Below are 21,532 nucleotides of genomic sequence, written 5' to 3'. Positions count from 1 at the left end.
GCGGGGGGGGGGAGGGGTCAAGGAGAGACCCTGGAGGCGAAGGACCTGGGGGAGGGAATTGACATCCATTGATACCCATTGACACCCATTGACACCCATTGATCACCATTGATACCCATTGACACCCATTGATACCCATTGATACCCATTGATCACCATTGATCACCATTGATCACCATTGATCCCCATTGACTCCCATTGATGCCCATTGACCCCCATTGACATCCATTGAACCCATTGACACCCATTGATTACCATTGACACCCATTGACACCCATTGATCACCATTGACATCCATTGAACCCATTGACACCCATTGACCCCCATTGAACCCATTGACTCCCATTGCCTCAAGAGCCAATCGGTGACGCCGGAGCCGGCGCCGCGCAGGCTCAGCTCCCGCAGCAACATGAACCCTGACCCCGGGTCAATGGGGGTCAATGGGGAGGGGCGGGGGGGGGGAGGGGTCAAGGAGAGACCCTGGAGGCGAAGGACCTGGGGGAGGGAATTGACACCCATTGATAACCATTGACACCCATTGACACTCATTGATCACCATTGACACCCATTGATCACCATTGACACCCATTGATCACCATTGACACCCATTGATCACCACTGATCACCATTGATACCAATTGACATCCATTGACACCCATTGATCACCATTGACACCCATTGATACCCATTGACACCCATTGATCACCATTGATCCCCATTGACACCCATTGATCACCATTGACATCCATTGATCCCCATTGACACCCATTGATCACCATTGACCCCCATTGACATCCATTGAACCCATTGACACCCATTGATACCCATTGACCCCCATTGACATCCATTGAACCCATTGACCCACATTGACACCCATTGACATCCATTGAACCCATTGACACCCATTGAACCCATTGACACCCATTGAACCCATTGAACCCATTGACTCCTATTGCCTCAGGAGCCAATCCGTGACCCCGGAGCCGGCGCCGCGCAGGCTCAGCTCCCGCAGGAACATGAACCCTGACCTCGGGTCAATGGGGGTCAATGGGGAGGGGCGGGGGGGGGGAGGGGTCAAGGAGAGACCCTGCAGGCGAAGAACCTGGGGGAGGGAATTGACACCCATTGATACCCATTGATCACCATTGACACCCATTGATCACCATTGACACCCATTGACACCCATTGATCACCATTGACACCCATTGACACCCATTGATACCCATTGATCACCATTGACACTCATTGATACTCATTGGCCCCCATTGACTCCATTGATACCCATTGACACCCATTGATCACCATTGACACCCATTGATCACCATTGATACCAATTGACATCCATTGACACCCATTGATCACCATTGACACCTATTGACATCCATTGAACCCATTGACACCCATTGGTCACCATTGACATCCATTGACACCCATTGATCCCCATTGACACCCATTGATCACCATTGATCCCCATTGACACCCACTGATCACCATTGATCCCCATTGACACCCATTGATCACCATTGATCCCCATTGACACCCACTGATCACCATTGACATCCATTGACACCCATTGACACCCATTGAACCCATTGACCCCCATTGCCGCAGGAACCAATCGGTGACGCCGGAGCCGGCGCAGCGCTGGCTCAGCTACCACAGGAACCTGAACCCTGAACCCTGACCCCGGGTCAATGGGGGTCAATGGGGAGGGGCGGGGGGGGTCCACGAGAGACCCCGGTGCGAATAACCTGGGGCGAGGGGGGGGAATTGACACCCATTGATCCCCATTGACCCCCATTGATACCCACTGATCCCCATTGACTCCACTGATCCCCACTGACACCCACTGATCCCCACTGACACCCATTGATACCCATTGATCCCCATTGACTCCATTGATCCCCATTGACACCCACTGACCCCCATTGATCCCCATTGACAACCATTGATCCCCATTGATCCGCATTGACACCCATTGACTCCATTGATCAACATTGACTCCATTGACACCCATTGACTCCATTGATCCCCATTGACACCCACTGACCCCCATTGATCCCCACTGACTCCATTGATCACCATTGACACCCATTGATACCCATTGACTCAATTGATCCCCATTGACTCCATTGATCCGCATTGACTCCAGTGACGCCCATTGACTCCATTGATCCCCATTGACTCCATTGATCCCCATTGACACCCATTGTTCCCCATTGACTCCATTGATCCCCATTGACTCCATTGATCCCCATTGACACCCATTGTTCCCCACTGACTCCATTGATCCCCATTGATCCCATTGATCCCCATTGACACCCATTGATCCCCATTGACTCCATTGATCCCCATTGTCTCCATTGATCCCCATTGACACCCATTGATCCCCATTGACTCCATTGATCCCCATTGATCCCCATTGACACCCATTGATCCCCATTGACTCCATTGATCCTCATTGTCTCCATTGATCCCCATTGACACCCATTGATCCCCATTGACTCCATTGATCCCCATTGTCTCCATTGATCCCCATTGACACCCATTGATCCCCATTGACTCCATTGATCCCCATTGATCCCCATTGACACCCATTGATCCCCATTGACTCTATTGATCCCCATTGTCTCCATTGATCCCCATTGACACCCATTGATCCCCATTGACTCCATTGATCCCCATCGACTCAATTGATCCCCATTGACTCCATTGATCCCCATTGATCCCCATTGACACCCATTGATCCCCATTAGCTCCATTGATCCCCATTGACCCCCCCGCTCACCTCGAGCTTCCTGCACGCCGTCTGCAGCCGCTCCACCGGTAACACCAAGGGGGGGGCTGGGCCATCGGGGGCAGCGTCGAGGTCAAGGACACGGAGGTGGGGGCAGGAACCGGACTGGGGGGGGATGGGGGCAATGGGGTCAATGGGGGTAATGGGGGTAATGGGGGCAATTGGGGTAAAAAGGGGTAATGAGGGCAATGGGGTCAATGGGGGCAATGCGGGGCAATGGGGGCAATGCGGGGCAATGGGGGTAATGGGGGCAATGGGGTCAATGGGGGCAATGGGGGTAATGGGGGGCAATGGGGGCATTGGGGGTAATGGGGGCAATGGGAGCAATGGGGGCAATGGGGGTCAATGGTCTATGGTCTCTATGGGTCTCTATGGTCATTATGGGTCCCTATGGTCTCTATGGGTCCCTATGGGTCTCTATGGTCTCTCTCTATGGTCTCTATAGGTCTCTATGGGTCTCTATGGGTCTCTATGGGTCCCTATGGGTCCCTATAGGTCTCTATGGTCTCTATGGGTCCCTATGGGTCTCTATGGGTCTCTATGGGTCTCTATGGGTCCCTATGGGTCCCTATGGGTCTCTATGGGTCTCTATGGGTCTCTATGGTCTCTATGGTCTCTATGTGTCTCTATGGGTCTCTATGGTCTCTATGTGTCTCTATGGGTCTCTATGGTCTCTATGGGTCCCTATGGGTCTCTATGGGTATCTATGGGTCTCTATGGTCTCTATGGGTCTCTATGGTCTCTATGGGTCTCTATGGGTCTCTATGGTCTCTATGTTTCTCTATGGTCTCTATGTGTCTCTATGTGTCTCTATGGTCTCTATGGGTCTCTATGTGTCTCTATGGTCTCTATGTGTCTCTACAGTCTCTATGGTCTCTATGTGTCCCTATGTCTCTCTATGTATCTCTATGGTCCCACACTCACCGCCAGTGCCCCCAGCACAGGTCCCAGTCTCGCCCCACATCTCAGCCGCAGCTGCTGCAGTTGGGACCCAGCGTCCGCCAGGAACCGGCCCAGGGTGGGGGGGTCCACCTGGCCCCGCCCCCCACAGTCACGTGGGTCCGAGATTCCCCCCCCCCCCAAGTGGTTCCATACCCCCCCCACTACCCCCCATAGGGTCCCAGTGTCCCTCTATGGGTCTTGCCCCCCCCCAGGGCCCATGTCCCCCCCATATGCCCCCCATGAGCCCCCCCCTCTAATGGCTCCCCCCCCATTGGTTTCTGTGTCCCCCCCCATTGGGGTCCCTGTGCCCCCCATGTGGGTCTTTGCCCCCCCCCCCCCCCACGTGGTTCCATTCCCCCCCCCACTCCCCCCCCATAGGGTCCCAGTGTCCCTCTATGGGTCTTGCCCCCCCCCATGGCCCATGTGCCCCCCATGTGGGTCTTTGCCCCCCCCTTCAAAGGTTCCCCCCCCCATTGGTTTCTGTGTCCCCCCCAATTGGTTCCCCCCTCCCCCACGTGGTTCCATTCCCCCCCCATAGGGTCCCAGTGTCCCTTTATGGGTCTCGGCCCCCCCTCCATGGGGCCCATGTCCCCCCACGCCCCCCAGGGCCTATGTGCCCCCCATGTGGGTCTTTGCCCCCCCCCCTCCAATGGTTCCCCCCGCATTGGGGTCCCTGTGCCCCCCATTGGGTCCCTGCCCCCCCATTGGCCCCTTCTAACCCCCTAAGTGGTTCCATCCCCCCCCATGGGTCCCATTCCCCCCCCCATAGGGTCCCAGTGTCCTTCTATGGGTCTTCCCCCCCCCCCCCAGGGCCCATGTGCCCCCCATGTGGCCCCCCCCATTGGTTCCTGTGTCCCCCCCCATTGGGGTCCCTGTGCCCCCCATTGGGTCCTCCCCCCCACCCCATGGGTCCCATTCCCCCACCATAGGGTCCCATTGTCCCTCTATGGGTCTTGCCCACCCCCCATGGGGCCCATGTCCCCCACCCCCCCAGGGCCCATGTATCCCCCATGTGCTCCCCCCCAATTGGTTTCTGTGTCCCCCCCCTTAGTCCCCCCCACCCAAGAGGTTCCATCCCCCCCATGTGCCCCATTTCCCCCCCCCCATAGGGTCCCAGTGTCCCTCTATGGGTCTTGCCCCCCTCCATGGGCCCCATCCCCCCCCCCCCCCATTGGGTCCCCACCCCCCCATTGTGTCCCCGCCCCCCATTGGCTCCTCCCCCCCATTGGCTCCTCCCCCATTGACTCCTCCCCCCATTGGCTCCTCCCCCCATTGGCTCCTCCCCCATTGGCTCCTCCCCCCATTGGCTCCTCCCCCCCATTGGCTCCCCCCCCATTGGCTCCTCCCCCATTGGCTCCTCCCCCCATTGGCTCCTCCCCCCATTGGCCCCTCCCCCATTGGCTCCTCCCCCATTGGCTCCTCCCCCCATTGGCTCCTCCCCCCATTGGCCCCTCCCCCATTGACTCCTCCCCCCCCCAGGGGTCTCCCTCTCACCTCGCACTGACTCAGCTCCAGGGAGCGCAGGGGGGGGCAGCGCTCGGCCAGAGCCTGGGGGCGGAGCCAAGAGGGGGCGGGGCCAAGAGGGAGGAGTCAAGAGGGAGTGGGCGGGGTCAATAGGGAGGGGGCGGGGTCAATAGGGAGGGGGAGGAGCCAAAAGGGAGGGGAGGAGCCAAGAGGGAGGGGTCAAGAGGAAGGGGGAGGGGCCAAGAGGGAGGGGTCAATAGGAAGGGGGAGGAGCCAAAAGGGAGGGGGAGGAGTCAAGAGGGAGGGGAGGAGCCAAGAGGGAGGGGTCAAGAGGGAGGGGGTGGGGCCAAGAGGGAGGGGTCAATAGGAAGGGGGCGGGGCCAAGAGGGAGGGGGAGGGGCCAAGAGAAAGGGGAGGGGGCAAGAGGGAGGGGTCAAGAGGGAGGGGGAGGAGTCAAGAGGAAGGGGGCGGGGTCAAGGGGGGGACCATAGGATGGGGCTTTAGTGAGTGGGAGGTGGGCAATGGGGCAGCCCCACAAGTGGTTACAGCCCCCCCCGTCTATGGGGCAGCCCCACATGTGTATGGATCATAAGTGTGGGGCAGACACTGGCTATGGGGCAGCACCCAAGTGGTTATAAGCCCTATCTATGGGGCAGCCCCACACGTGTATGGACCCCAAGTGGTTACAGCCCCCTCGTCTATGGGGCAGCCCCACATGTGTATGGACCCCAAGCGTGGGGCAGACCCCTGGCTATGGGGCAGCCCCTAAGTGATTACAAGCCCCCAGCTATGGGACAGCCCCTCAGGCACTTGGAGCCCCCCCATGTATGGGGCAGCCCCCCAAGTGTGGGTCAACCCCTGCCTATGGGGCAGCTCCCAGGTGGCTACAACGCCCCCCCCCCCCCCATCTATAATACATCTATGTATGGGACAGATCCCTGGCTATGGGGCAGCCCTACAACCACCCCACCTATGGGGCTGCCCCCCAAGTGTGGGTCAGCCCCCCCCTCACCTGCAGCACGAAGCCCACGTGGCTCTTCCAACCACACAGAACAAACTCCTGCAGCATCGAGAACCTGCAGAGCCCCATAAGTGTGGGGCAGAGCCCACCCCATAAGTGTGGGGCAGAGCCCACCCCATAAGTGTGGGGCTGAGCCCACCCCATAAGTGTGGGGCAGAGCCCCCCCCACCCCATAAGTGTGGGGCAGAGCCCACCCCATAAGTGTGGGGCAGAGCCCCCCCCACCCCATAAGTGTGGGGCAGAGCCCCCCCCATAAGTGTGGGGCAGGGGCACCCCCCTATGGGGATCACAGTGTGTGGGGTGTGGGTCCCATCACCCACCTGCTCTCCACCAACCAGTTCACGGTGCCCATCACCGTGTGGGGCAGGCGCTTATGGGGCGCTGCCCCCCAGCACTGCCCCCCAAGTGTCACCTTCCTCCAGAGCTGTGGGGCAGAGGCCACCTGGTTCCAATCGCGGCACACACGGGCTGCCCTATGGGGTGATGATGATGATGGGGGGATGACGTCACCGCACCCCACACTTGGGGGGCAGCCCCACACTTGGGGGTCAGCCCCACACCTGGGGGGCAGCCCCACACTTGGGGGTCAGTCCCACACTTGGGGGTCAGCCCCACACTTGGGGGTCAGTCCCACACTTGGGGGTCAGCCCCACACTTGGGGGCAGCCGCACACTTGGGGGTCAGTCCCACACTTGGGGGGCAGCCCCACACTTGGAGGTCAGTCCCACACTTGGGGGGCAGCCCCACACTTGGGGGGCAGCCCCACACCTGGGGGTCAGTCCCACACTTGGGGGTCAGTCCCACACTTGGGGGTCAGCCCCACACCTGGGGGTCAGCCCCACACTTGGGGGGCAGCCCCACACTTGGGGGTCAGCCCCACACTTGGGGGTCAGCCCCACACCTGGGGGTCAGCCCCACACTTGGGGGTCAGCCCCACACTTGGGGGTCAGCTCCACACCTGGGGGTCAACCCCACACTTGGGGGTCAGTCACACACTTGGGGGTCAGCCCCACACTTGGGGGTCAGTCCCACACTTGGGGGTCAGTCCCACACTTGGGGGTCAGTCCCACACCTGGGGGTCAGCCCCACACTTGGGGGTCAGTCCCACACTTGGGGGGCAGCCCCACACTTGGGGGGCAGCCCCACACCTGGGGGTCAGTCCCACACCTGGGGGTCAGCCCCACACTTGGGGGTCAACCCCACACCTGGGGGTCAGCCCCACACTTGGGGGGCAGTCCCACACTTGGGGTCAGCCCCACACTTGGGGGTCAGTCCCACACTTGGGGGGTCAGCCCCACACTTGGGGGTCAGTCCCACACTTGGGGGGCAGCCCCACACTTTGGAGTCAGCCCCACACCTGGGGGTCAGTCCCTCACTTAGGGGGCAGCCCCACACCTGGGGTCAGCTCCACACTTGGGGGTCAGTCCCACACCTGGGGGTCAGCCCCACACTTGGGGGTCAGCCCCACACTTGGGGGACAGCCCCACACTTGGGGGGCAGCCCCACACTTGGGGGGCAGCCCCACACTTGGGGGTCAGCCCCATACTTGGGGGGCAGCCCCAAACTTGGGGGGCAGCCCCACACTTGGGGGTCAGTCCCACACTTGGGGGGCAGCCCCACACTTGGGGGTCAGCCCCATAGCACCCACCTGCACAGGAAGGGGACGGCGCCTTCGGCCTCCACCCCCGCCTGGAAGATGTGGGTCAGGAGCTCGGGGGGGAGGCGTCCGCCCCATGGCTGAGGCTGCCCCATAGCGGCTGCTGACCTCCCCCTGCGGCGCTTGCGCTGTGGGGCAGGAGGGGGGGAGGGGGGAGGGAGGCTGTGGGGGGGAAGGGGGAGGGGGAGGGGTGAGCCACATGGAGGGGGAGGTGTGGGGTGACCCATAAGTGGAGTCGTGGAGAGACCCATAGAGACCCATAGAGACCCATAGAGAGACCCACAGAGACTCATAGAGACACCCATAGAGACCATAGGGACCCATAGAGAGACCCATAGAGACCATAGAGAGACCCATAGATAGACCCATAAAGAGACCCATAGATGGACCCATAGAGACCATAGAGAGACCCATAGATGGACCCATAGAGACCCATAGATGGACCCATGGATGGACCCACAGCCAGACCCACAACTGGACCCATAGGCAGACCCATAGCTGGACCCATAGAGAGACCTATAGTAGGCCCATAGACGGACCCATAAGAAACCCGTAGGGAGACGCAGAGATAGACCCATAGATAGACCCATAGACTGACCCATAGATGGACCCATAAAGAGACCCATAGAGAGACCCAGAGGTAGACTCATAGTTTGACCCATGCACAGACCCAGAGATGGACCCATAGATTGACCCATAGATAAACCCAGAGAGGGACCCATAGAGAGACCCAGAGAGGGACCCATAGATGGACCCATAGAGAGACCCATAGATGGACCCATGGATGGACCCATAGAGAGACCCATAGATGAACCCATAGATTGACCCACAGATTGACCCATAGAGAGACCCATAGATAGACCCATAGATTGACCCATAGAGGGACCCATAGAGAGACCCAGAGAGGGACCCATAGAGACCCATAGATTGATGCATAGACTGACCCATAGATGGACCCATACATTGACCCATAGATGGACCCATAGAGAGACCTATAGATGAACCCATAGATTGACCCACAGACTGACCCATAGATGGACCCATAGATAGACCCATAGATTGACCCATAGAGGGACCCATAGAGAGACCCATAGTTGCACTCATAGATAGACTCATACATTGACCTATAGATAGACTCATATATGGACCCATAGACTGACCCATGTCCAGCCCCACATCCCTGCCCCCCCCCCCCGCTCTACGTCACTTCCGGTGGGGGGGGGGGGGGGGGGGGCGGGGGGGACACACGCACAGGGGAGGGGCCGGTCGCGCGCTCACCTGCCGCGCGCCGCCATCTTGGAAGGGGGCGGGGCTGTTGCGTCACCGTTACGTTATCACGTCGTGACGTCACCGTGAGGTCACCGCGGGGTCATGAACCCACCCCCCATTCACGGGAACGCGCTATGGGGCAATGCTATGGGGCAGTGCTGTGGGGCAGTGCTGTGGGGCAATGCTATCCTATGGGGCAATGCTGTGCTGTGGGGCAATGCTGCGCTATGGGGCAGTGCTATCCTGTGGGGCAGGTCTATGGGGCAGTGCTATGGGGCAGTGCTATGGGACAATGCTGTGCTATGGGGCAGGTCTATCCTATGGGGCAATGCTATGGGGCAAGGCTGTGGAGCAGGTCTATGGGGCAGTGCTATAGGGCAATGCTATGTGGCAGTGCTGTGCTATGGGGCAATGCTATGGGGCAATGCTATCCTATGGGGCAGTGCTGTGGGACAATGCTATGCTATGGGGCAATGCTATGGGGCAGTGCTGTGCTATGGGGCAATGCTATGGGGAAGTGCTATGGGGCAATGCTGTGCTATGGGGCAGGTCTATGGGGCAGTGCTATAGGGCAGGTCTATGGGGCAGGTCTATGGGGCAGTGCTATAGGGCAATGCTATGTGGCAGTGCTGTGCTGTGGGGCAGTGCTATGGGGCAACTCTATGGGGCAACTCTATGGGGCAATGCTGTGCTATGGGGCAGTGCTATGGGGCAATGCCATGGGGCAATGCTGTTCTATGGGGCAGGTCTATGGGGAAGTGCTGTCCTATGGGCAGCAGTGTGAGGCAATGCTTTGGAGCAATGCTATGGGGCAATGCTATGGGGCAGGTCTATGGGGCAATGCTATGGGGCAGGTCTATGGGACAGTGCTGTCCTATGGGGCAGCAGTGTGGGGCAATGCTATGGGGGAATGCTACGGGGCAGATCTATGGGGCAATGCTATTCTATGGGACAATGCTACAGGGCAGATCTATGGGGCAGTGCTGTACTATGGGGCAGTTCTTTGGGGCAACGCTTTGCTATGGGGCAGGTCTATAGGGCAGTGCTATTCTATGGGTCAGGTCTGTGCTATGGGGCAGGTCACTGGGCAGCAGTCAGACCCTTCAGGCCCCTCCCCCTTCCCTCTCCACCAATCAGAGGCAGCGGCCGCGATGGGAGCCCCGCCCCTCCCCCCTGGCCCTGCACCATGGCGCCCCCTGGTGGGGCTGTGGGCGGGGTCAGAGCTGGGGGGCGGGGCTAGGGCAGGGGCTGGTGCTGGGGGCGGGGCCAGGGCTGGTCTGGGGGCGGGGCTTGGGAAGGACCCGGATGTGGGGGGGGGAGGGGGCGGAGCTGGTTCTGGTGCCCCTCCCCCGTGCGCTGAAGCGTCCCCTGGGGGGGGATGGGGGGGGAGGACCCAGAGGGGGGAGGGGGAAATGACCCCATAGCGATCCCAACCTGCCCCATAGAGACCCCAAACCTGCCGCAGTGACCCCAAACCTGCCCCACAGAGACCTTAAACCTGCCCCATAGCGACCCTAAACCTGCTCTATAGGGACCCTTACCTGCCCCATAGAGAGCCTAAACCTGCCCCATAGAGACCTTAAACCTGCCCCATAGCGACTCCCACCTGCCCCATAGTGACTTTAAACCTGCCCCATAGAGACCAGCGCCTGCCCCTTAGCGACCCTAAACCTACCCCATAGTGACCCTCACCTGCCCCATAGAGACCTTATACCTGCCCCAGTGACCCCAAATGTGCCCCATAGCAAACCTCACCTGCCCATAGCGACCCCAACCTTCCCCATAGAGACCCCCACCCCACCCCATAGCTAACCCCACCTGCGCCAGAGACCCACGCCTGCCCCATAGCGACCCTAAACCTGCCCCATAGCATTCCCAACCTGCCCCATAACCAGCCCCCCATGAACCAGACTGGGATTCAGGTTTTCCTGTTTCTTTATAAACGGGGGACACAAGGACATCAGGGGGCTCAGTGTGGGGCTGGAACATGTGGGGCTGGAACACGTGGGGTGATGTGTGGGGTGATGTGTGGGGTGATGTGGGGCAATGTGTGGGGCAGAGCTCAGAAATGAGCCGTCACTCGGTCGATCTCCAATAGGTCATCCAGGATCTGGGGTGGGGGGAAAGAGACATCAGTGCCCCATAGCAGTGGGGGGAGATGTGGGGCAGAGCCCCCAGCCCCACATCCGCACACCCAGAGCCCACCCCTAGGTCCCTGCCCCACATCTCCACATCCCCATAGTCCTGCCCCATATCCCCACCCCATACCCCACATCCCCACCCCCCATCCCCCACACACCACCCCCATATCCCCACCCCCACTCCATCCCTTCACATCCCTGCCCCATATCCCTACCCACACCTCTCATATCCTCACCCAACACCCCATATCCCTCATCCCCCACTCCACACATCCCTGCCCCACCCCCCCCATATCCCTGTCCCACATCCCCCACCCCCACACCCCCCACAACCCCATCCCCCACATCCATACCCCACACCCCGCATATCCCTCCACCATATCACCAACACACCATATCCTCACCCCACATCCCCCACACCAGCCCCACATCCCCACCCTCTATACCCCACCCGCCATATCCCCCATCCCTACCCCACACCCCCCATCTCTGCCCCATATCCCCAACACAACCTCCCCCATCCCCCAAATCCCTGCCCCACATCCCCCACATCCCCATATCCTCACCCCCACATCCCTGCCCCATATCCCCCACTCCACACACCAGCCCCACATCTCCCATCCCCCAAATTCTCACCCCACATCCCCTACACACCAGCCCCACAACCCCATATCCCTGCCCACAACCCCATATCCCTGCCCCATATCCTCACCCCACATACCCCACAACAGCCCCACATCCCTACCGCACACTCCCCATATCCTTGCCCTATATTCTCACCCGCACATACCTACCCCACACCCCCATATCCCCATACCTCCATACCCCCATATCCCCATATCCCATATCCCCATATCCCCATATCCCCATACCCCCATATCCCCATACCCCCATACCCCCATACCCCCATACCCCCATACCCCCATATCCCCATATCCCCATATCCCCATACCCCCATACCCCCATACCCCCATACCCCCATATCCCCATATCCCCATACCCCCATACCCCCATACCCCCATACCCCCATACCCCCATATCCCCATATCCCCATATCCCCATACCCCCATATACCCATATCCCCATACCCCCATACCCCCATATCCCCATACCCCCATATCCCCATATCCCCATACCCCCATATCCCCATATCCCCATACCCCCATATCCCCATATCCCCATATCCCCATACCCCCATACCCCCATATCCCCATACCCCCATATCCCCATATCCCCATATCCCCATACCCCCATACCCCCATATCCCCATATCCCCATATCCCCATATCCCCATACCCCCATACCCCCATATCCCCATATCCCCATATACCCATATCCCCAATCCCCATACCCCCATACCCCCATATCCCCATATCCCCATATCCCCATATCCCCATATCCCCATATCCCCATACCCCCATACCCCCATACCCCCATATCCCCATATCCCCATATCCCCATATCCCCATACCCCCATATCCCCATATCCCCATATCCCCATACCCCCATATCCCCATACCCCCATACCCCCCACCCCATATACCCCACCCCACACGCCCCACCCCCCAGCCCCCCATCCCCCACCCCCCCCCCTCCCCCCTCACAATCTCCGGTGTGGTCCCGATCTTCTTGGCCAGCTCCCCCCTCTCCATAGTGCTGAGGAGCAGGAACCTGCCCAGGAGCTCCCCGTCCAGCACGTTCCTGACCGCGTTCTGCAGCACCCGGCGCCCGCACTGCAGCAGCCTGCAGGGGGCGACAGTGTCAATGGGGCTCTATGGGGCTCTATGGGTCTCTATGGTCTCTATGGTCTCTATGGGTCTCTATGGTCTCTATGGGTCTCTATGGGTCTCTATGGTCTCTATGGGTCTCTATGGGTCCCCCGTCCAGCACGTTCCTGACCGCGTTCTGCAGCACCCGGCGCCCGCACTGCAGCAGCCTGCAGGGGGCGACAGTGTCAATGGGGCTCTATGGGGCTCTATGGGGCTCTATGGGTCTCTATGGGTCTCTATGGGTCTCTATGGGTATCTATGGGTCTCTATGGGTCTCTATGGTCTCTATGGGTCTCTATGGGTCTCTATGGTCTCTATGGGTCTCTATGGGTCTCTATGGGTCTCTATGGTCTCTATGGTCTCTATGGGTCTCTATGGTCTCTATGGGTCTCTATGGTCTCTATGGGTCTCTATGGGTCCCCCGTCCAGCACGTTCCTGACCGCGTTCTGCAGCGCCCGGCGCCCGCACTGCAGCAGCCTGCAGGGGGCGACAGTGTCAATGGGGCTCTATGGGGCTCTATGGGTCTCTATGGGTCTCTATGGGGCTCTATGTGTCTCTATGGGTCTCTATGGTCTCTATGGGTCTCTATGGGGCTCTATGGTCTCTATGGGTCTCTATGGGTCTCTATGGGTCTCTATGGTCTCTATGGGTCTCTATGGGTCCCCCGTCCAGCACGTTCCTGACCGCGTTCTGCAGCACCCGGCGCCCGCACTGCAGCAGCCTGCAGGGGGCGACAGTGTCAATGGGGCTCTATGGGGCTCTATGGGTCTCTATGGGTCTCTATGGTCTCTATGGGTCTCTGTGGTCTCTATGGGTCTCTATGGGGCTCTATGGGGCTCTATGGTCTCTATGGTCTCTATGGTCTCTATGGTCTCTATGGGTCTCTATGGGTCTCTATGGTCTCTATGGTCTCTATGGGTCTCTATGGTCTCTATGGTCTCTATGGGTCTCTATGGGTCTCTATGGTCTCTATGGTCTCTATGGGTCTCTATGGTCTCTATGGTCTCTATGGGTCTCTATGGGTCTCTATGGTCTCTATGGGTCTCTATGGGGCTCTATGGGTCTCTATGGGTCTCTATGGTCTCTATGGGTCTCTATGGGTCCCCCGTCCAGCACGTTCCTGACCGCGTTCTGCAGCGCCCGGCGCCCGCACTGCAGCAGCCTGCAGGGGGCGACAGTGTCAATGGGGCTCTATGGGTCTCTATGGGGCTCTATGGTCTCTATGGTCTCTATGTGTCTCTATGGGTCTCTATGGGTCTCTATGGTCTCTATGGGTCTCTATGGTCTCTATGGGTCCCCCGTCCAGCACGTTCCTGACCGCGTTCTGCAGCGCCCGGCGCCCGCACTGCAGCAGCCTGCAGGGGGCGACAGTGTCACTGTGGGTCTATGGGTCTCTATGGGTCTCTATGGGGCTCTATGGTCTCTATGGGTCTCTATGGGTCTCTATGGGTCTCTATGGTCTCTATGGGGCTCTATGGTCTCTATGGGTCTCTATGTGTCTCTATGGGTCTCTATGGGTCTCTATGGGTCTCTATGGGTCTCTATGGGTCTCTATGGTCTCTATGGGTCTCTATGTGTCTCTATGGGTCTCTATGGGTCTCTATGGGTCCCCCGTCCAGCACGTTCCTGACCGCGTTCTGCAGCGCCCGGCGCCCGCACTGCAGCAGCCTGCAGGGGGCGACAGTGTCACTGTGGGTCTATGGGGCTCTATGGGTCTCTATGGGTCTCTATGGGTCTCTATGGGTCTCTATGGTCTCTATGGGTCTCTATGGGTCCCCCGTCCAGCACGTTCCTGACCGCGTTCTGCAGCGCCCGGCGCCCGCACTGCAGCAGCCTGCAGGGGGCGACAGTGTCAATGGGGCTCTATGGGTCTCTATGGGTCTCTATGGGTCTCTATGGTCTCTATGGGTCTCTATGGGGCTCTATGGGGCTCTATGGGGCTCTATGGGTCTCTATGGTCTCTATGGTCTCTATGGGTCTCTATGGGTCTCTATGGGTCCCCCGTCCAGCACGTTCCTGACCGCGTTCTGCAGCACCCGGCGCCCGCACTGCAGCAGCCTGCAGGGGGCGACACTGTCAATGGGGCTCTATGGGGCTCTATGGGTCTCTATGGTCTCTATGGTCTCTATGGTCTCTATGGGGCTCTATGGTCTCTATGTGTCTCTATGGTCTCTATGGGTCTCTATGTGTCTCTATGGGTCTCTATGGGTCTCTATGGGTCCCCCGTCCAGCACGTTCCTGACCGCGTTCTGCAGCGCCCGGCGCCCGCACTGCAGCAGCCTGCAGGGGGCGACAGTGTCAATGGGGCTCTATGGGGCTCTATGGGTCTCTATGGTCTCTATGGGTCTCTATGGGTCTCTATGGGGCTCTATGGTCTCTATGGGGCTCTATGGGTCTCTATGGGTCTCTATGGGTCTCTATGGGTCTCTATGGTCTCTATGGGTCTCTATGGGTCTCTATGGGTCTCTATGGTCTCTATGGGTGTCTATGGTCTCTATGGGTCTCTATGGTCTCTATGGTCTCTATGGGTCTCTATGGGTCTCTATGGGTCTCTATGGGTCTCTATGGTCTCTATGGGCTCTATGGGTCTCTATGGGTCTCTATGGGTCTCTATGGGTCTCTATAGTCTCTATGGTCTCTATGGGTCTCTATGGGTCTCTATGGGTCTCTATGGGTCCCCCGTCCAGCACGTTCCTGACCGCGTTCTGCAGCACCCGGCGCCCGCACTGCAGCAGCCTGCAGGGGGCGACAGTGTCAATGGGGCTCTATGGTCTCTATGGGTCTCTATGGGTCTCTATGGGGCTCTATGGTCTCTATGGGTCTCTATGGGTCTCTATGGGTCTCTATGGGTCTCTATGTGTCTCTATGGTCTCTATGGTCTCTATGGGTCTCTATGGGTCCCCCGTCCAGCACGTTCCTGACCGCGTTCTGCAGCACCCGGCGCCCGCACTGCAGCAGCCTGCAGGGGGCGACAGTGTCAATGGGGCTCTATGGGGCTCTATGGGTCTCTATGGGTCTCTATGGGTCTCTATGTGTCTCTATGGGTCTCTATGGTCTCTATGGGTCTCTATGGGTCTCTATGGGTCTCTATGGGTCTCTATGGGTCTCTATAGTCTCTATGGTCTCTATGGGTCTCTATGGGTCTCTATGGGTCTCTATGGGTCCCCCGTCCAGCACGTTCCTGACCGCGTTCTGCAGCACCCGGCGCCCGCACTGCAGCAGCCTGCAGGGGGCGACAGTGTCAATGGGGCTCTATGGGGCTCTATGGGTCTCTATGGGTCTCTATGGTCTCTATGGGTCTCTATGGGTCTCTATGGTCTCTATGGGTCTCTATGGTCTCTATGGGTCTCTATGGGTCTCTATGGGTCTCTATGGTCTCTATGGGGCTCTATGGTCTCTATGGGTCTCTATGTGTCTCTATGGGTCTCTATGGGTCTCTATGGTCTCTATGGGTCTCTATGGTCTCTATGGGTGTCTATGGGTCTCTATGGGGCTCTATGGTCTCTATGGGTCTCTATGGTCTCTATGGGTCTCTATGGGTCTCTATGGGTCTCTATGGTCTCTATGTGTCTCTATGGGTCTCTATGGGTCTCTATGGGTCTCTATGGGTCCCCCGTCCAGCACGTTCCTGACCGCGTTCTGCAGCGCCCGGCGCCCGCACTGCAGCAGCCTGCAGGGGGCGACAGTGTCAATGGGGCTCTATGGGGCTCTATGGTCTCTATGGGTCCCTATGGGTCTCTATGGGTCTCTATGGGGCTCTATGGTCTCTATGGGTCTCTATGGGGCTCTATGGTCTCTATGGGTCTCTATGGTCTCTATGGGTCTCTATGGGGCTCTATGGGTCTCTATGGGTCTCTATGGGTCTCTACGGTCTCTATGGGTCTCTATGGTCTCTATAGGTCTCTATGGTCTCTATGGTCTCTATGTGTCTCTACGTGTCTCTATGGGGTCTCTATGGGTCAGTACCTGTACTCTCTTGGGTTGAGCCCCGCCAGCTGGGGCAGAGCTCTGTATGTGTCTCTATGTGTCTCTATGGGGTCTCTATGATGTATCATTACCTATATGCCCTGGGGTTGAGCCCCGCCAGGTGGGGCAGAGCTCTGTATGTGTCTCTATGTGTCTCTATGGGTCAGTATGGGTCTCTATGTGTCTCTATGGGTCTCTATGGGTCAGTACATGTATCTCTATGGGTCAGTACCTGTACGCCCTGCGGTTGAGCCCCGCTAGATGTGGCAGAGCTCTGTATGGGTCTCTATGTGTCTCTATGGGTCAGTATGGATCTCTATAGGTCTCTATGGGGTCAGTATCTGTAAGCTCTAGGGTTCAGCTCCGCCAGCTGTGGCAGGGCTGTGTATGTGTCTCTATGTATCTCTATGGGTCAGTACCTATAAGCCCGTGGGTTCAATCCCGCCAGCTGTGGCAGGGCTGTGTATGTGTCTCTATGTGTCTCTATGGGGTCAGTATGTGTATCATTACCTATAGGCTCTGGGGTTCAATCCCGCCAGCTGTGGCAGGGCTCTGTATGTGTCTCTATGGGGTCCCTATGGGGTCAGTACCTGTAAGCCCTGGGGTTCAATCCCGCCAGCTGTGGCAGGGCTGCACTCAGCGCATTCTGCAGCATCAAGAGTAGGTTTCTATGTGTCAGTATGGATCTCTATGAGGTCTCTATGTATCTCTATGGGTCAGTACCTGTATGCCCTAGGGTTGAGCCCAGCCAGCTGTGGCAGGGCTGCACTCAGCGCATTCTGCAGCATCAATAGTAGGTTTCTATGGGTCAGTATGTGTCTCTATGGGGTCTCTATGGGGTCAGTACCTATATGCTCTGGGGTTCAATCCCGCCAGCTGTGGCAGGGCTGCGCTCAGCGCATTCTGCAGCATCAAGAGTAGGTTTCTATGGGGTCAGTATGTATCTCTATAGGTCTCTATGGGGTCAGTACCTGTATGCCCGTGGGTTAAGCCCAGCCAGCTGTGGCAGAGCTGCACTCAGCGCATTCTGCAGCATCAAGAGTCTCCTATAAGGTTTCTCCTGCATGGGCAGCAGCAGCCCCAGGCCCCCGTCCAGGGTCGCTGTGGGGGGAAAGGTCAGGGGTCACCGAGGGGTCAACACGGGGTCACCGAGGGGTCACCCCGCGGTCATCAAGGGGTCACATGGGGTCACCAAGGGGTCACATGGGGTCACCACAGGGTCACATGGGTTCACCACGGGGTCACCACAGGGTCACATGGGGTCACCAAGGGGTCATAGGGGTTGCATGGTGTCATAGGGGTCACATGGGGTCACATGGGTCACTTGGTGTCACAGGGGTCACATGGGTCCTAGGGGTCACATGGTGTCACAATGGTGTCATAGGGGTCACCGCGGGGTCATAGGGATTACATGGGGTCACAGTGTGGTCACCATGGAGTCACAACAGGGTCATAGGGGTAACCATGGGTCAGGATGAGGTCATAGGGGTCACATAGGTTCACAAAGGTCAGCGTGGGGTCATAGGGGTCACCACTGGGTCAGCATGGGGTTATAAGGGTCACAGTAGGGTCATCATGGGGTCATAACGGGGTCAAGGGGTCACCATGGGTTTATAGGGTTCACATGGGGTGACAGTGGGGTCACCACGAGGTCACAAGGGTCATAGTGGGGTCACTACAGGGAGGGTCTATACTGAACCATGTGACACAGCTCTGGCTCCATGGGACCCAATGGGCACACAGGGGGAACACGTGGGGGGGGGGGGGGGTGGTCACATGAGGTGGGTGTCACATGGGGTGGATATCACATGGGGGGTGTCACATGGGGTGTTTGTCACATGGTGAGGGGGGTGTGTCCGAACCGAATCACGTGACGTGTCTCTGGTCCCATAGAACCCAATGGGCACATGGGGGAGTCACAGGGAGGGAGGGGTTGGTCACACGGGGTGTGGGTCACATGGGGTGTGGGTCACATGGGGTGTTGGTCACATGGTGAGGGGGGTGTGTCCGTACCGAACCACGTGACGTGTCTCTGGTCCCATAGAACCCAATGGGCACACACACAAGGGGATGATAAGGAGGGTGGTGGGTGTCACATGGGGTGGGTGTCACATGGGATGGGTGTCACATGGTGGGTGTCACACGTGGGGTGGGTGTCACATGGGATGGGTGTCACATGGGGGGTGTCACATGGGGTGGGTGTCACATGGGATGGGTGTCACATGGGGGGTGTCACATGGGGGGTGTTGGTCACATGGGATGGGTGTCACATGGGGTGTGTGTCACATGGGATGGGTTTCACATGGGGTGTGTGTCACACGGGGGGTGTTGGGTCACATGGGATGGGTGTCACATGGGGTGTGTGTCACATGGGGGGTGTCACATGGGATGGGTGTCACATGGGGGGTGTCACATGGGGTGTGTGTCACATGGGATGGGTGTCACATGGGGGGTGTTGGTCACATGAGGTGGGTGTCACATGGGGGGTGTTGGTCACATGGGGGTGTGTCCGTACCGAACCACGTGACATGGCTCTGGTCCCATAGGACCCAATGGGCACACACACACAGGGGAATCAAGGGGGGGAGTGTTGGTCACATGGGTTGTGTGTCACATGGGGGGTGTCACACATGGGATGGGTGTCACATGGGGTGGGTGTCACATGGGATGGGTGTCACATGGGATGGGTGTCACATGGCGGGTGTCACATGATGGGGGGGATGTGTCCGTACCGAACCACGTGACGTGTCTCTGGTCCCAGGCGCTGCCCCTTCGCTCCCCTCCCCCCCTGCACCTTGTCCTCCAGAAAACATTGACACGAGAACCAACATGGAAATCAGCGCGACGGAGGAGACGGAGACCACCCAGGGACTCCTTGGCTGGGGAGAGATCATGTGATCATACATCATGTGATCATACATCATACATCACATGACTGCTCATCCCATCCATCCAACCCATCCCATCCCCCCGACGGAGGAGACGGAGACCACCCAGGGACTCCTTGGCTGTGGGGAGATCATGTGACAACACTGTGAGTCATGTGATCACACATCATACATCACATGATCATACATCCCATCCCATCCCATCCCCTGACGGAGGAGGCGGAGACCACCCAGGGACTCCTTGGCTGTGGGAGTCATGTGATTACACATCATGTGATCACACACTGTGAGTCATGTGATCATACATCCCATCCCATCCCCAGGCAGAGGAGGCGGAGACCACCCAGGGACTCCTTGGCTGCCAATGGGGTCATGTGATCACACATCCCATGCATCACATGACTACTCATCCCATCCCATCCCCATCCCCATCCCCATCCCCATCCCATCCCCATCCCATCCCCATCCCCATCCCCATCCCATCCCCATCCCATCCCATCCCATCCCCATCCCCATCCCATCCCCATCCCCATCCCATCCCATCCCATCCCCATCCCATCCCCATCCCATCCCATCCCATCCCATCCCCATCCCCATCCCATCCCCATCCCCATCCCATCCCCATCCCCATCCCATCCCCATCCCATCCCATCCCCATCCCCATCCCATCCCCATCCCATCCCCATCCCATCCCCATCCCATCCCATCCCCATCCCATCCCATCCCATCCATCCCCATCCCCATCCCCATCCCCATCCCATCCCCATCCCATCCCCATCCCCATCCCATCCCATCCCCATCCCATCCCATCCCATCCCCATCCCCATCCCATCCCATCCCATCCCCATCCCATCCCCATCCCCATCCCATCCCCATCCCATCCCCATCCCCATCCCCATCCCATCCCATCCCCATCCCATCCCATCCCATCCCATCCCATCCCCATCCCATCCCATCCCATCCCATCCCATCCCATCCCCATCCCATCCCCATCCCCATCCCATCCCATCCCATCCCATCCCATCCCCATCCCATCCCATCCCATCCCATCCCCATCCCATCCCCATCCCCATCCCATCCCCATCCCATCCCATCCCATCCCATCCCCATCCCATCCCATCCCATCCCCATCCCCATCCCCATCCCATCCCCATCCCATCCCATCCCATCCCCATCCCATCCCCATCCCCATCCCATCCCCATCCCATCCCCATCCCATCCCCATCCCATCCCCATCCCATCCCCATCCCATCCCCATCCCCATCCCATCCCATCCCATCCCCATCCCATCCCCATCCCATCCCCATCCCATCCCCATCCCATCCCCATCCCCATCCCATCCCCATCCCATCCCCATCCCATCCCCATCCCATCCCATCCCATCCCCATCCCATCCCCATCCCCATCCCATCCCATCCCATCCCATCCCATCCCCATCCCATCCCATCCCATCCCATCCCCATCCCATCCCCATCCCCATCCCATCCCATCCCATCCCATCCCATCCCATCCCCATCCCATCCCATCCCATCCCCATCCCCATCCCCATCCCATCCCCATCCCATCCCATCCCATCCCCATCCCATCCCCATCCCCATCCCATCCCCATCCCATCCC

At 58.8% G+C, this 21,532-nt stretch overlaps 2 protein-coding genes across 2 annotated transcripts in view; both read right to left on the bottom strand.

The window, feature by feature from the left end:
- Positions 1 to 17: 17 nt before the first annotated feature.
- Positions 18 to 9,201, bottom strand: LOC117436882 (F-box/LRR-repeat protein 6). Its single transcript, XM_034068829.1, has 8 exons — positions 9,160 to 9,201; positions 6,545 to 6,697; positions 6,216 to 6,279; positions 5,234 to 5,287; positions 3,722 to 3,829; positions 2,789 to 2,902; positions 350 to 495; positions 18 to 45 (listed from the first exon to the last, which is right to left on the bottom strand). Exons 1-8 carry the CDS (start codon positions 9,174 to 9,176, stop codon positions 18 to 20), a joined length of 684 nt encoding a protein of 227 aa, XP_033924720.1. The 5' UTR covers positions 9,177 to 9,201.
- A 1,988-nt stretch (positions 9,202 to 11,189) lies between these two features.
- CPSF1 (cleavage and polyadenylation specific factor 1) overlaps positions 11,190 to 21,532 on the bottom strand; it is a 35,497-nt gene continuing 25,154 nt past the window's right edge. The window contains exons 14-17 of the mRNA XM_034069700.1: positions 19,760 to 19,906; positions 17,999 to 18,128; positions 12,896 to 13,034; positions 11,190 to 11,260 (exon numbers count right to left, since the gene is read on the bottom strand). Of these exons, the coding sequence (XP_033925591.1) occupies positions 11,213 to 11,260; positions 12,896 to 13,034; positions 17,999 to 18,128; positions 19,760 to 19,906 (464 nt within the window). The 3' untranslated portion in view covers positions 11,190 to 11,212. The remainder of the gene's footprint in view (positions 11,261 to 12,895; positions 13,035 to 17,998; positions 18,129 to 19,759; positions 19,907 to 21,532) is intronic.

The sequence above is a fragment of the Melopsittacus undulatus genome, chromosome 1 (assembly GCF_012275295.1).
Source record: "Melopsittacus undulatus isolate bMelUnd1 chromosome 1, bMelUnd1.mat.Z, whole genome shotgun sequence".
Classification (NCBI taxonomy): Eukaryota; Metazoa; Chordata; class Aves; order Psittaciformes; family Psittaculidae; genus Melopsittacus; species Melopsittacus undulatus.
This window is presented reverse-complemented; position numbering and strand designations above follow the sequence as displayed.